Below are 14163 nucleotides of genomic sequence, written 5' to 3' on the forward strand. Positions count from 1 at the left end.
AGGAGAGCAGCGGCGGCGGCCTGCTTCGAAATTTCATGCGGCACAGCGGCGAGTACCGGTTCCGGCGGCGCGACGGCGGCGGAGGAAGCAGCGCGGAGAAGTACTTTGCCGGCGACGGCAGTGTAAAGGGGAGCCGGCGGCGGGAACGCGACGAGCGCAAGCGCAAGGCCAAGGAGGAGAAGCGCGAGAAGAAGACCGAGAAGAAGCTGAAGCGGATGGACAGGAAGCTCGTCACTGTCGGCGTCCCGAGGAGGAAATCGGAGAGGGAACACGAGAGCGGCATCGGCGCCAGCGGCGAGGAGGGGCGTCACAGGTGGATGCGGCGAGCCGCTGGCCGCGTCGAGCTCCGCAGGTCGCAGCCCAAGTCCAAAGACTTCCTAAGCGACGACGACGATCGCGGCGGCGGCGGCGATGACGTCGGCGGCAGCGACTACGAGCCGGTGGCCGATGACGCTGCGGCTTTGGGTCGGACGAAGATATCACTGCGCGTAACGCAGCCAGCGGACGCTGCCGGCAGCGATGACGAAGCCGGGCGCAAGGCACCGACCAGCCGCATGCTGGCCTTCCGCCGCAAGAGGCGGAGCATGAGCGAGATCGAGCCGGGCGGCCGTCGCGGCGGCAAGGCCCAACAACCAGATCACTCCGCGCCCGCCGCTGACGGTGGCGGCGGTGGCCACATGGACCAGCGCACGATGACCGCCTCGGGCAAGGTTCCGGGAGCGCGTCGCATGCTGACCGGGCTCGGCGGCTCGATGGAGGACGTGGGCAGCCTGTCGTCGCACGACCGGAGCGTCAGCGCAAGCGGCGTCGCGGCGACGGCGGGCGGCGAGGGCCGGGTCAAGCGCGCGTTCGAGCGGCGGGTCATGGAGGCCAAGAAGCGGATCGGCGCCGGCCGGAGCAACAAGAAGAACATCGAGCGGAAGGCTAGCACAGGCGAGGCCGGGGCCGTGGTTGATGTCGAGGCCTTCCTACAGGAGAACATCGGCGCCGACTGGCAGGAAAAGATGAACCAGAGGGACGACGTGTCGAGTACTGTGAGCCCGGCCACGGTCACCTCGACGGCCGCGAGTGGTCAGCATGCTGCTCTGGACAACTCGCCCGCCGCCGTGGCGGTGGCTGCGGCGGTGGCCTCTGCGACGGCCATAGAATCGGATTCAAGTCCGGCGGTGGGCAGGAGACAGCAGCTACCAGTGTCGCCGAGCCTGGCGCGAAGGAATGCAGTGGGCCAGCTGCCCGACAGCATCTGGAATGTACGTACATTCATGCGCAGCACACCACACACGCTCGCGCTCAGGACTAACCACAAAGTCTCGTTTTGTACGCCACAGAGACGGTTTCAAGAGCTCATGAGCATGCCCGATACTGCGCTCAAGTTCCGAAAGCTCGCGCAGCTGGCCTATGATACGTGACACCGCACAATCATCAGCCACCACCTTCGATGCTTACGTGCCTCATTCTTTTTTGTGTTTCGTCTCGTGCACACTTTCAGCACGTTGCCGAGGTCTACGGTCGCATTATCATCAGTGAACAGTTCGTCCCGCTGGAGGAGAAGACCATTCGAATCACCCACATAGGTTTGCATCTCGTGCTTGCCTGTATTGTGTGTGTTGTGTATTGTGTGTGTTGTGTGTGTGTGTGTGTGTGTGTGTGCTCACAAGAGACGCAACAGGAGGAGTCGCCGGTGGCAGCAAGTACATGTGCAAGGGCATCCTCTTCAAGTTCGCCCTTGACGCCGAATTGAAGAAGGGCCTTTGGATGTACGGCGACGATACCGCCGATGACTCGTGCGCCTTGAAAGCCGGTACGCCGGTTCACTGCAGCCGCACCAATGCTCTGCTAATGTGTGTTGTCTTTGTCGTGATATTGGGGCGCAGCTGGTCACGAGCTGCGCAGCGTGACGAGGGTGGTCGATTCCGGCGATGCCGCGGCGGAAGGCGTAGCCGTTCCTCTCATCACGTTGGTGGATTACAGGTATTCGCACCGTGTCGTGTCGTTGGTCGTGTCGTGTCGTGTCGTGTGTGGCATATATGCTTACTTGCGTTGTTCACACCTTCTGGCAGAGGCTATCGGTTGACCGCGGTGTCAGTGCTGCCCGTGTCGAAGAAGACTATCGTCTACGGGTATACACCCTTTATTGTGATTGGTAACCAGCCTGCTTACGGCCATTGTTGCGCAGATCACATGACGCCGGCAAGACCGTCCATGCCACCTATCCCGCATTCAACGAGAAGTTCAAGAACATATTCACACGCCTCAACCTCAAAGGGCACATCGTCTCCTCCAAACTGCTCTACGCCTGTGGTGACATCGAAGGTACACCAGCCTGCCTTCGCCTCAGCAGTCCCACATCTCTAACTTACCATATTCCTTTTTTATTTATCCACAACAGGGCATTGGGGCTCGGTATGCGCGCCACGTCTAGTTCTTTGCTTTCTTTTTCATTTCTTCTCACTTTCTTTTATTGTTGCAGGATGGCAAGCTCTATCTGTTGGACTTTGCAAGGTACGGCAATGCAATCGCCAGCGTGCGCTGACTGTACGCATGTCTCACCGGTCGTGTGCGCGACAGGCTCTATCCGCCCGAATGCGTGTTGGTCAAGGAACGCTACTGGCCTTCGCTGTTGGACGCCCGAGCCATGTTTTACAAACTCCTGCGGCCTGGTGCGTGTGCCTTGCCGCCACCTCTTATTATAAAAGAAAGAAAAGGCGCTTACTGACCTTTCTCCGGGCGCGCGCGCACCCGTGTGTGTGTGTGTGTGTGTGTGTGTAGAGCTGGTGCAGGGCTACCAGCTGCCACTGTGCAGTGATGCCTACACGGGGATGATGCGCCACGACCCCAACTTCATCCAGCACAACGAGGAAGTGCGCCAAGCCACTGAGGTAAAGAGTCAACGCTCACTCACATATTTTCGCCCCCCCCTCCCAGCTTGACTAACGGGTGATGTATCTCGTACGTCAGACGCTCATGCGCAGCATCATACCCAGCCTTGCCGCCGAAGTCCAGCAACTCGCGCTGCAGGAAGGCCAGCGATTCTATGCGTCGTCTATGGTTCACCGCCTCTCTACGCCCACCCCATACGGACGTTAACACTGGCGTTAACACACCATGCGCATTGTGCGTGTGCGGCGTTGCGTGCGCTTGACAGGCCTCGCGAGAGAACTTGAGCTCCGTCCGCTTCGCAGCGCCTCGCACCTACAGGTTTGGAATGGAAATGGGCGATGACGACCTGGTCCAAGGCGGCCTCAGCGTTTCGTACGCAACACCATTCGGCCCTCTGCCAAACCCCCAACCATTCCCATATATAGTATCTCAGGTTTGGTCTGAATCTCGCGTGTGTTATCGCTAGGGGCCTGCATGATCTCCTGATCGACATCCTCCATCGTATGCACTCGAGTGGGGTCAACATGCGCTACCTGGGCGTGTTGAGAGGCCACCTTGACCTTGTACACAACCCCGACTACGAGGCCTTCTCCAAGCGCTTCCCCTGTCTCTTCAAGGGCCTCCTCTACACCGAGGTACAGATTTATCAGATTTATCAGATTTTTAATTCTAATTCATGATAATCGTTGCTGACGTGGCAATGCGATGGTTGTGGTCTCTAGATGGCGGCACGCGTGTGCAAGAACATGATTCGCGCGCTGCTGCGGGAGAAGATGCGTGAGCTCAAGGTGCCGTCGTCGGAGCCCTACAAGCAGCTCGTCGTGGACCTCTTCAATCTCTTCTCCCGCTACTCGCCCCAGTCCCACCATTTCTGGACTTCGACCGAAACGCCCAACGTGCGCAAGAATCTCATCCAGCCAACCCACCCCGGCGAGCGCGGTCTCGAGTACTTCATCTACAAGGTACACAGCACAGCTTCAAGACCGCACGTGCACACGCGCAACACCGCACACGCACACATGCGTGCGGCTGATTGACATTCCACACAGGTGTGTAAGCAAAACCACCGATTGCGAAGGCAAAGGCGGAAACAAGCGGAGGAAGGAGGTGGCGGTCGAGAGGAAGACCACCTCGACAACACCAACTACTACAACCACTACGTGGACCGAGAAACGAACCCTGTCGACGAGTACGACAAGGGGGAGAGCGTGGAGGACATCATTCCCTACTTGCTGCCCATGAAGTGCTGCATCCGCACCAAGTTCAGTGATATCGCCCTCGGCCCCGGCGAGTGGGACGTCAGCGACGACCGCCGCCAGCCACGCCTGTTCCCCGGCCTCATGTTCCTCCGGTACCCTGCAGCTTATTGTCAACCACACGACACACACACACCGTTACTGACAATGTTCCAGGATCTGTGAGATGATGGGCATCGTGCTCAGTGACCAACCTCAGATATTCGATCTGCTCAATGGCGACCAAGGACGAGGCTACGAATTCCTGGAGCAGGTACCACATTGCAAGTATTTATTCATTTATTTATATCTCATTTATTGTAATCGATTTGGCTATTGAGCTAATGTACTCATTTTGGCCAGGATATAATTGATCTGTCGGTGAAGGTGAAACACATGCACCTCATCTCCTCCAGCGAGGGCTTTGCGCTTTACCAGAAGTGCCTCGAGATCGAGCGGGCGGCCAAAAGCGCCGCCGAGGAGCGAAGAGCCGCGGCCGCGACGGGGGACCAGGACCAGGGCAAGAAGGACAACGCCAGCCCCTCCGGCTCCAGCAGTGCAGCTGCCGGCGGCATAATGAAGGCCACGTTCGACGGTAAGCTGTCGATCATGACGCGGAAGGACGCCAAAGGCAAGGAGAAGGAGAAAGAGAAGGATCGGGAGCGGGACAGCAACCTCAAGGAGAAGACGACGATGGGCGCGGCGGGGCGGGAGAGGGACAGCGCGCACGCCACGACGACGGCGACGAAGAAGGCCAACGAGAAGCAGCGCGCGGTGCTAGACGATCGGATGCTGCTCGAGGAGCAACTCAACGACTTTCTCGTACCGAGCTCAGTAGCACCGCTCAGCCTTGACCTACTCGGCGGCGACGCCGAGCTGGACGGCACCACGACCAAGAAGATCATTCGGTACGTCAGCCCACGTTTGCATATCCTGTTGAAGGCAAGGCATGCACTCACCGTATATTTGTCTCGTCGGGCGGTCACTCAGATTGCTCATCTGCTCGCGGCGAAAGCTCGAACTTGCGCTGCACAGCATCCCCGATTCCATCCAGACACTCCTTCACTTGGGCAAAGGTGCGTGCACTTTCGTCGCTTTCGTTCTTTCATTCGCTCTTTGTTCACCATCCATTCGCTTTTCGCTCTTTGTTTCCTGTGAGCGTAGTGGAGTACTGGCTCGCGCGACTGTGGGACGAGAAGGAGGAAGCCCTCCGACGGGACGCCTTCAAGGCGGCCTACGGCTACTACCTGCAAGGTACACGCACATGCTCTGATAGAAGCTTCTGCTCGACTCTGACCACACGCACACGCACACGCACACGCACACGCACACGCACACGCACACGCACACACTAGGCATTACAACGCTGCAGAAGCGTAACGAAAGGGGCGAGCGTAGGCTCTTGCTACAGTCCAAGCTCGGGATGGCTCAGCTCGTGTGCGACTGGGCGACCGCCCCCGCCGACAGGTACCCATTCACGACTTATGAACTATATCAAAATAATAGTTGATTTTGTTTGTTAGTTTTGTTCGTTTTGTTCTAACAATTCTCAGTTTGCGAGATGAGTTCAAGGAAGAGACGGAGCGGGTTCTGTGGCAGACGGCGGCGCAGGAGTATCGCGACATCCTCTTGGCATGGCCCAACTTGGCGCCCGCCTGGAGGAGGGACGGCCAGGACGTGCTCCTCCAGCTCAAGGCCGCCAAAAAGCTGCCACCAGGTATCCCGCACCGCCTTGACTGTGTATCTTGAGTTGCGTTTCTGACACACGACACACAACACACACGGCACGACATCAACGACACGACACGACACGACACGACACGACACGACACGACACACTAGGTGTTGTGCTTGCTACGATTATGAAGACGGAGGCTCTGTGGTACCTTCATGAGAAGGACTTGGAGGCGGGCCGTTCGTCGCCATCCTACAAGAAGACCCTCGACGACGAGGAGGAGGGAGACGAAAAGACGCGAAAGGCGCGGAAGAAGAAGACGGAGCAACTGGAGAAGAAGGAAAAGAAGAAAAAGAAGGAAAAGAAGGAAAAGAGCGGCAGCCGGATCAAGAGGGGCAGGACAAAGAAGAAAAAGAACGAAGGCGACGAAGCAGACAAGGCGCAGAAGCAGCAGCAACACCAGAAGATCGACTTTGCGTGGCGCGATCTCGAGGGCATGGCGCGACAGGCCGTCTTTGCGCTCGTCAAGAACCTGGACCGCGACGAGCTCGTCTCGCAGAGCGCGCTGCTGGGCGAGGACCGGGCCAACCGGCGGCACAACACCATGGTCGCCTTCCCCCACATCGCCGACCACCTCGCCTCGGGCCAGCTACTCCCGTCCCGCAAGCCCAGCCTCCTGTTCGATATCGCCGACCTGGCCTCGTCGACGGCTTCGCTGTCGACGTTCTCACGGCTGTCGACAGCGTCACTGTCGACGTCGTCGGCGAGCGCGTTTGTCGACAGAATGGCGCCAGCGGCGGCCGGCGGATTCATGGAGCGCTTCGTGGGACGCGAGGTGTTCTTCGTGTCGCCCCACGGGCGGTACCTGTGCGTGGTGCGACGCGACGGCGGCGACCCACTCGAGAACGGCTCGGGCCGCGAAGATGCCGAGCTGATGCTATCGACAACCGATCGCATGTGCTGCAACGCCGTCTTCCTGCTCGTCCGCGTGCGTGCCGACGCTGACGACGGCGACGATGGCGAGAGCCAAGCGGGCCAAGCTGGCGGCGTCGGTGCCAACGAGAGCGCCGAGGAGCTGATCTGTATTCGATTCGGACTCAACGGGCACTACGTGTGCATGGACGCTCAGGGCAAGCCCGCGCTCAAGCACCGCAAGGAGCTACACGGCCGCTACGGCGCGTCGACGACCAAGTTCTGGCGCTACGACGAACTCGCCCGCGACAACCGACTGCTCTTCGGCTTCCAGACCTACTCCGACAAGGCCTACCGCGTACGCTCCTCTCTGTGTGCGTGTGCGGTGGCGCGTATGCGTGCGTGTCGTGCTGTTTACACTGCTCTGTGTGGCTTGGCTACAGTCGCGGGGCACACAGATGGAGGAAGAGAGGCGCACATCGATGGAGCGGAAGCGCGGCAAGGCCGTCGGTTCAATGCCCGCCAGTGGGCCGGGCTCCGGCGTCGCTGGCGGCGGCAAGTATCTGTCGTCGTCCAAGCGCGACGGCGTCGTCTCGCTCCAGGCCGGCTGCAAGAGCAACGAGCGGTGGCGGCTCAAGCTCGTCGACCGCCACCGCGTCTTCCTAAAATCGCACAGCGCCGAGCGCTACCTTTCCGCCATCGCCAACGTGCCGTCTCCACCCGGGCCGGGCCTCCTGTCGTCATCAGCGGCGCCAGCGCAGCCGCCACAGTCGGCCGCCGATGGCGCCGGCGGCGTCGAAGCCTTCTCCGCGTCGGCGCCGCTGGGGTCGGCGGTGATGATGACCATGAGCCAGGCGGCGGCGTCGGCGCTCGCCTCGACGTCGCATCTGCCCAACCACGTCTACAACACCTTCTTCATCCGCCCGAAGAAGCGACGCGGTGGTAACAACAGCCATCATCACCCCGGCAGCGGCAACGGCGGCACCAACCGCGACAAGGCGTCGGCCGACCGGGAGGCCGAGGGCGGCGGGGGCGACGACGACAACAAGATCTTCATCCACGCCTACGACGGGCGGTTCGTGGTGGTCAAGGATGTCGGATCGGGCGTCATCGCCCTCTCCGAGGACTCGCTGGGCCAGGCCTGGAAGTACACGGCCATCGTCGACGATCAAACCAAGGACCCCGGTACGTTGTTCATCCGTGTCTTGCGCGTGCGCGCGTGCGGTGGTGTGTGCGGCTGACACACGGCGGCAAGCAGGCGCCAGGCGGGTCAAGGTTCAGTTGAAGAACACCAAGGTCAAGAAGTGGCTGCGGGTCGACGACGCGGGCGTGGTGCTGGCCTCCTCCAAGCGTGACGAGGTCGAGGACAACGACGACGACCACGACGACGAAGAGAAGAAGGAGCTCGAGAGAAAGAACAAGAAAAAGAAGAGCAAGAAGAATAGCAACAACAACATCAACAACACGAAGGGCAAGGGCAAGCTCAAGGAGGAGGAGGACGAGCTCGCCAGGCCAGAGGCCGGCGGTGACGACAACAACAACGGCAAAGCGGCGGAGAGTGTGGCGGCAGCGGCGGACCTGAAGAAGACGCGGACGACAAAAGAGCTCGAGGCCAACGCGGTGGCGGAGATGGGGAAGGAGGCCGAGTTCGGGTGGAGCGTGGTGCGACCGGCCGAGGAGGGGTGGGCGAGCATGCTCCTCCTGGTGGAGCTCTTCGCCGAACTCAACGCCGCCCACGGCTTCGACGAAGAGCGCCTGGCCAAGCTCTCATGAGCTGGGCCACAAGTGCGAAACGAAACGCAAACAAAAACAAAAACAAAACGATTTTGACACAACGAGTAACTGGACGAGTGTATTGATGGAGGAGGCAGCCACAACGTGCACGTTGACGGGGCTGGACGACAACGTGCGCGCGTGCGTGCTGCTCCACCTTGAACCCCGCGACCTAGCTCATGTACCCCCTTAAAAAATATTTATATTGAGTATATTATAATAGAAAATATATTTTCTATTATAAATTACGTATATTATAATTATATTATTATTGCGTATATTATTCTATTTTTTATATGATAAATTGCGTTTCACTATTTTATGCTATTTTGTGGCTGGCCTGCAGGTGGCGCAAACGAGCCGGGCGATGGCGAGGGAGGCCGAGGCTGAAGCCGTGTGGGCCACGCTCTTCCTGCGCCGCTTCGGGTCCGACTTCTGGGGCGAACACGTCGGCCCGCACCCCTACCACGTACCCCCCCCCGCGACCACTCAGCCTCAACCCCCCGCGCCCGATCTCTACTCACACTCGTATTGGCGGTGCAGGAGGTGGAGGCGCCGCGCGGCAATGAATGGCTGGACATGCCGGCCGTCGCCGTGTTCGAGACCTTCGTCCTGTCTGTCAAGGCCAGCCCCAGTAGTGACGGCGGCGACGACCAGGAGGAGGAGGAGAGCGAGGTGGCGACGCGGCGTGCGCTGCTGGCCTTTGTGCGCGGCGAGCGAGGCGCGGACAGCAGCGGGCGACAGGGCGGCGGATGGAAGCGCGCCTACAAACGGTTCGGCCCTTGAGCACGCACGCACGCACGCACGCACGCACTCAATTCAACATTGAATGCCGCGGCAGGATGGAGAGGATGGTGCGGGCGTGGCAGCGCTTTTGCCTGTCGGGTATCCTGGTGGCGGGCGAGACGTCGTTCGCGCGCCTGTCGGCCATCGTCGATGTCATCAAGCAGGGCATCTTCGCCAGTACGTGAAACGAAGCAATCCACCGGCGTCGACCATCATTAACGACGACCTTGCAGACAAGATGCGGTATTTGGGACCCAGTGCGAGCGACCCGCCGCTGCCGCCGGTGATCCAAAACGTCGACATCACGAGCCCCTCCGGTCACCCCCACGCCTCTTTGTTTTATTATTATTTATTTATTTATGTATTACTAATTTATTTGAGCGTTTGGCGGGACAGGCAATGCGCGAGTGCTGCGCATCCTCATCCCGGCAGCCAACAGGCGGGAGAGCCCGTGCAGGACGAACTTCTGCGCCGTGCGTAGGCCTCGGTAATTTTGTGTGTCTTGTGTCGTGTGCGCCGTGTGTGCGTGTGCGTGTGTCGTGTCGTGCTGCTGGCCTGATATCTGTGGAATGGCAGGAACTGGTGGAACAGAGAGACAGAAGGAAAGCAGACCACCAGCGAGGACGGAGAAGAGGAGGATGAGGAGCCGCAGGCACTCACTGTGGCGGTCCACTTTCGTGGGCTGCAGATCGGCAACTGGCGCAAGTGGAACGGGAAGAGGTACACGCGACTGCACGTCATCTACGCCATCGACTGCGAGCGCATGGCCGACCCGGACTACCAGGAACAGGTCCTCTTCATCCGCCCTCACGCACGCACCGCACGCACCGCACGCATGCACCACACACACACCACACACCACACACACACACACACCACACACACCACACACACACACACACACCACACACACACACACACACACACACACACACACACACACACACACACACACACACACACACACACACACACACACAACCAACGGCACACACACAAACACAGGTGTTTCGCGAGCTGCACGGGTTCTTGGGCGAGGGCAAGGGCCAGTTCGAGGACGGCCTGTTCGTCAATCTGCACCTCATCAATGCGCCGCCCGACTTTGGTCCCGCGCGCATTCTCGAGCGCCTCAAGGTGTGGTCCGTATGCATGTTGCGGTGAAGCTGCAGTGGTGGCAGGTGGTGGTGACCCAGTGGAGTTCGTGGTTCTTCGGCGCGCGACAGATTCCTCTTTTCGTCGAGCCCAGGCACTGGTGCCCGTTCTACGCCGGGCCGGTGGTGTTCGTGGTCACCTCCTTCACCATGCCTCCCGCCGACGCTGTTGCCGACGACGAACGGCTGCGATTTTCCACCTTCCCATTGCTATCCGATGCTCCCCGCGCTCTGGCCTATCCAACGAACCCAGCCTCGCCCGTGCACCTATCCGTTTGCCCTCGTTGACCCTCCCAAACGCCTGACATCACCTATGCCATTTATGCAACAAATTCGACCTCACGCCCGTGCAATCACAAGTACGCACAAACAAACGTATATGCACGCAACCACACCCCCAGGCACACACACAAACGTGCACACCGACACGACACGCAAACACACGGATGCACAAACGCGAACGCACCGAAAAACACGCAGACGCACAAACGCAACACACGCAACACACACGCCCACAAACATGCGCACGGACACGAACGACTTGTTTTTATCTTGTCGAGTGATAAAAAAAAAATCGCCTACACTATCCCCGACACACACGTTCTCGAGAAGGTATCGATGAAGGCAACGTTAGCGACCACGACAACATGGGCGGGGCTGGACGACAACGTGCGCGCGTGCGTGCTGCTCCACCTTGAACCCCGCGACCTCGCCAACGTACCCCCCCTCTGCCAACAACTTTTATCAAAAAGATAAATAAATGGATATATCACTATTTTATGCTATTTTGTGGCTGGCCTGGCAGGTGGCGCAAACGAGCCGGGCGATGGCGAGGGAGGCCGAGGCTGATGCCGTGTGGGCCACGCTCTTCCTGCGCCGCTTCGGGTCCGACTTTTGGGGCGAACACGTCGGCCCGCACCCCTACCACGTACCCCCCCTCTACCACCCATTCCCCCGCCCCCTCCTACCGTCGCGCTCTCTGCTAGCAGCGCACCACTCGCGACCGACCAACTGCGGCGCAGGAGGTGGAGGCGCCGCGCGCCAATGCATGGCTGGACATGCCGGCCGTCGCCGTGTTCGAGACCTTCGTCCACTCGGTCGCCGCCGCAGAGGCGCGCCCGAGCGGCAGCGACGACGACGACGATGAGAGCGAGACGGCGACGCGGCGCGCGCTGCTGGCCTTTGTGCGCGGCGAGCGAGGCGCGGACAGCAGCGGGCGACAGGGCGGCGGATGGAAGCGCGCCTACAAACGGTTCGATGGCCTCCCTCTTCATGTGTGCGGCCCTTGCCAGCCATGCATGGCTGACATGGAATGCGGCGAGCAGGATGGAGAAGATGGTGCAGACGTGGCAGACCTTCTGCGCGTGGGCGTGCTGGTGGCGGGCGAGACGTCGTTCGCGCGCCTGTCGGCCATCGTCGACACCATCAAGCAGGGCATCTGCACCGGTGCGTGACGCGAGCACTCCTCCGCCCCCGCACGGCAGCCGTGTGGCGAGTTTAGGCTGCGAACTAACGTCGGCCGCTCTGTTGCACGACGGTCTCGGCCAGGCAGGCTGCGGTACATGGGGTGGAGCAAGGACGACCCGCCGCTGCCGTCGGTGATCGAGAACGTCGACGTCACGAGCCCCGCCGGTGCGCCCACCAAGTTCGCGTGTGGGTGTTTTTAAGTTCTCTCCATTCATTTAAATATTCGTATTATTGTGTGCAGGCAATGCGCGGGTGCTGCGCATTTGCATCCCGCCAGCCCACAAGTGGGAGAAGCCCAGCTGGACCAACTTCTGCGCCGTGCGTCGGCCCAGGTAATTTCTGCCCCGCTTGTGCGTGTGCGTGTTAACACAACCAACCAACCAACCAACCAACCAACCAACCAACCAACCAACCAACCAACCAACCAAATGATTGGGCGTTGCAGGAATTGGTGGAATCGGTCGCTGGCAGAGACCGAGGAGGAGAATCCGGCCAACTACGCGGACGACGACGAGGAGCCGCCAGAACACACTGTGGCGGTCCACTTTCGCGGGCTGCAGATCGGTAACTGGCTCAAGTGGAACTTGAAGAGGTACACGCAACTGCACGCGATCTACGCCATCGACTGCGAACGCATGGCCGACCCGGACTACCAGGAACAGGTCCTCTTCATCTGCCCACCACCATAGAGCCCATCAAGCGCTTTCTCACGCAACAACACACGCCGCACCGCACACCGCACACGCCCCACCGCACACGCACACGCACACGCACAACGCAACAGGCGTTCCGCGAGCTGCACGGGTTCTTGGGCGAGGGCAAGGGCCAGTTCGAGGACGGCCTGTACGTCAATCTGCACCTCATCAACGCACCGCCCGACTTTGGTCCCGAGCGCATTCTCGAGCGCCTCAAGGTCCGTGTGCATGTTGCGGTGAAGCTGCGGCCCACGTCTCTTCGCTGCATGTGGTGGTGGCAGGTGGTGGTGACTCAGTGGAGTTCGTGGTTCTTCGGCGCGCGACAGATTCCTCTTTTCGTCGAGCCCAGGCACTATTGCCCGTTCTACGCCGGGCCGGTGGTGTTCGTGGTCACCTCCTTCACCATGCCTCCCGCCGACGCTGTTGCCGACGACGACGTTGAACCTGTCGCTGGTAAAAATGATGATAATCACGACATACCGCACACGATCCGACACACATTGACTTGTGGGTGGGGACTCCAACAGAGCGGGAGAAGCGTGAGTCGCTGATCATGCAGGGCCTGGTGTGGCTCGCCAAGCAGCCGATGGCCGACCGACCGCATGCCTTCGTGCGACCGGGCGACAACCTGTGGCTGTGCGCTCTCAGCGACGCCCGCGCCGAGGCGGAGCGCAATCTATGATGTGTTAGTGCGCATCTCCCACCACCAACTTTCGACACAACCCTTATTTCTTCTTTCCTTCGGCGGACATACCCGCGCACAAAGACGGGGAAGGGCCGCGACAGATGTGGTGCTTGCTCCGGCCCGGTGTGGACCGCCAAGCGAAAACAACTCCACGCGTGTTGGTGTTGGTGTTGGTGTTGGTGTTGGTGTTGGTGTTGGTGTTGGTGTTGGTGTTGGAGGATTGAGGTGGTTCAGTGTGGCTGTCTTCTTCATCATGGGCGCCTGCCTCACCCTGTCACTACATCTGCATCCTGCTGCTCATGAACTACACCTTAAAGGTGCATCCATGGACCAGGTGTGTGCACCGTCACAACAACCCCTAACCACATACCTGTATATGTACAATCCAAGTGTGCAGCCCATCAGCTGCAACATCACACCACGCTTGCTGGATGAACGACCAATGAAATGTTGTCGACCACAAATCGCCCCGACATTTGAGCGGGCCACTCAAAGATAGTTCAACGTGACGAGAACGATGAAGGCGGCCACGACAACATGGGCGGGACTGGACGACAACGTGCGCGCGTGCGTGCTGCTCCACCTTGAACCCCGCGACCTCGCCAACGTACCCCCTGCCCCCGACCGACCACCCCTCACTGCCTGCCCACACAAATTAAGTTATTGGAGAGAATATTTATCTTGTGCTCTTTTGTGGCTGGCCTGGCAGGTGGCGCAAACGAGCCGCGCGATGGCGAGGGAGGCCGAAGCTGATGCCGTGTGGGCCACGCTCTTCCTGCGCCGCTTCGGGTCCGACTTCTGGGGCGAAAACGTCGGCCCGCACCCCTACCACGTACCCCCCCGCCCGACCACCCCTCCTACCGTCGCGCTCTCACCACTCGCAACGACCAACTGCGGCGCAGGA

The 14163-nt window shown here is 60.0% G+C and overlaps 3 protein-coding genes across 3 annotated transcripts in view; all 3 read left to right on the plus strand.

Annotated features, from left to right (window-relative positions):
* Positions 1 to 35: 35 nt before the first annotated feature.
* On the plus strand, positions 36 to 8475 carry ACA1_140380 (uncharacterized protein; the record flags this gene model as incomplete). The annotated part of the gene is made up of 25 exons (XM_004334107.1): positions 36 to 1250; positions 1329 to 1405; positions 1525 to 1574; positions 1670 to 1801; positions 1875 to 1971; positions 2061 to 2120; positions 2177 to 2313; positions 2390 to 2403; positions 2471 to 2502; positions 2569 to 2660; positions 2770 to 2861; positions 2959 to 3048; positions 3146 to 3252; positions 3347 to 3515; positions 3603 to 3842; positions 3930 to 4231; positions 4293 to 4389; positions 4479 to 5023; positions 5106 to 5191; positions 5280 to 5369; positions 5471 to 5582; positions 5669 to 5832; positions 5958 to 7060; positions 7146 to 7887; positions 7961 to 8475. The coding sequence occupies 25 exons, from the start codon at positions 36 to 38 to the stop codon at positions 8473 to 8475; spliced, it is 6360 nt and encodes a 2119-aa protein (XP_004334155.1).
* Positions 8476 to 8560: 85 nt separating this feature from the next.
* Positions 8561 to 13256, plus strand: ACA1_140390 (uncharacterized protein; the record flags this gene model as incomplete). Its single annotated transcript, XM_004334108.1, is given in 19 exon segments — positions 8561 to 8608; positions 8822 to 8944; positions 9019 to 9248; positions 9317 to 9438; positions 9495 to 9578; positions 9658 to 9748; positions 9838 to 10051; positions 10267 to 10404; positions 10431 to 10673; positions 11025 to 11129; positions 11218 to 11340; positions 11402 to 11686; positions 11705 to 11858; positions 11961 to 12044; positions 12121 to 12211; positions 12325 to 12541; positions 12664 to 12792; positions 12856 to 13027; positions 13102 to 13256. The coding sequence occupies 19 exon segments, from the start codon at positions 8561 to 8563 to the stop codon at positions 13254 to 13256; spliced, it is 2808 nt and encodes a 935-aa protein (XP_004334156.1).
* A 520-nt stretch (positions 13257 to 13776) lies between these two features.
* The window catches only part of ACA1_140400 (Fbox domain containing protein), a gene marked incomplete at both ends in the record, with an annotated part of 1699 nt that continues 1312 nt past the window's right edge, over positions 13777 to 14163 (plus strand). Inside the window, 2 exons of the mRNA XM_004334109.1 lie at positions 13777 to 13866; positions 13969 to 14091. Of these exons, the coding sequence (XP_004334157.1) occupies positions 13777 to 13866; positions 13969 to 14091 (213 nt within the window). The remainder of the gene's footprint in view (positions 13867 to 13968; positions 14092 to 14163) is intronic.

The sequence above is a fragment of the Acanthamoeba castellanii genome (genome assembly GCF_000313135.1).
Source record: "Acanthamoeba castellanii str. Neff unplaced genomic scaffold scf7180000084707, whole genome shotgun sequence".
Lineage (NCBI taxonomy): Eukaryota > Discosea > Longamoebia > Acanthamoebidae > Acanthamoeba > Acanthamoeba castellanii.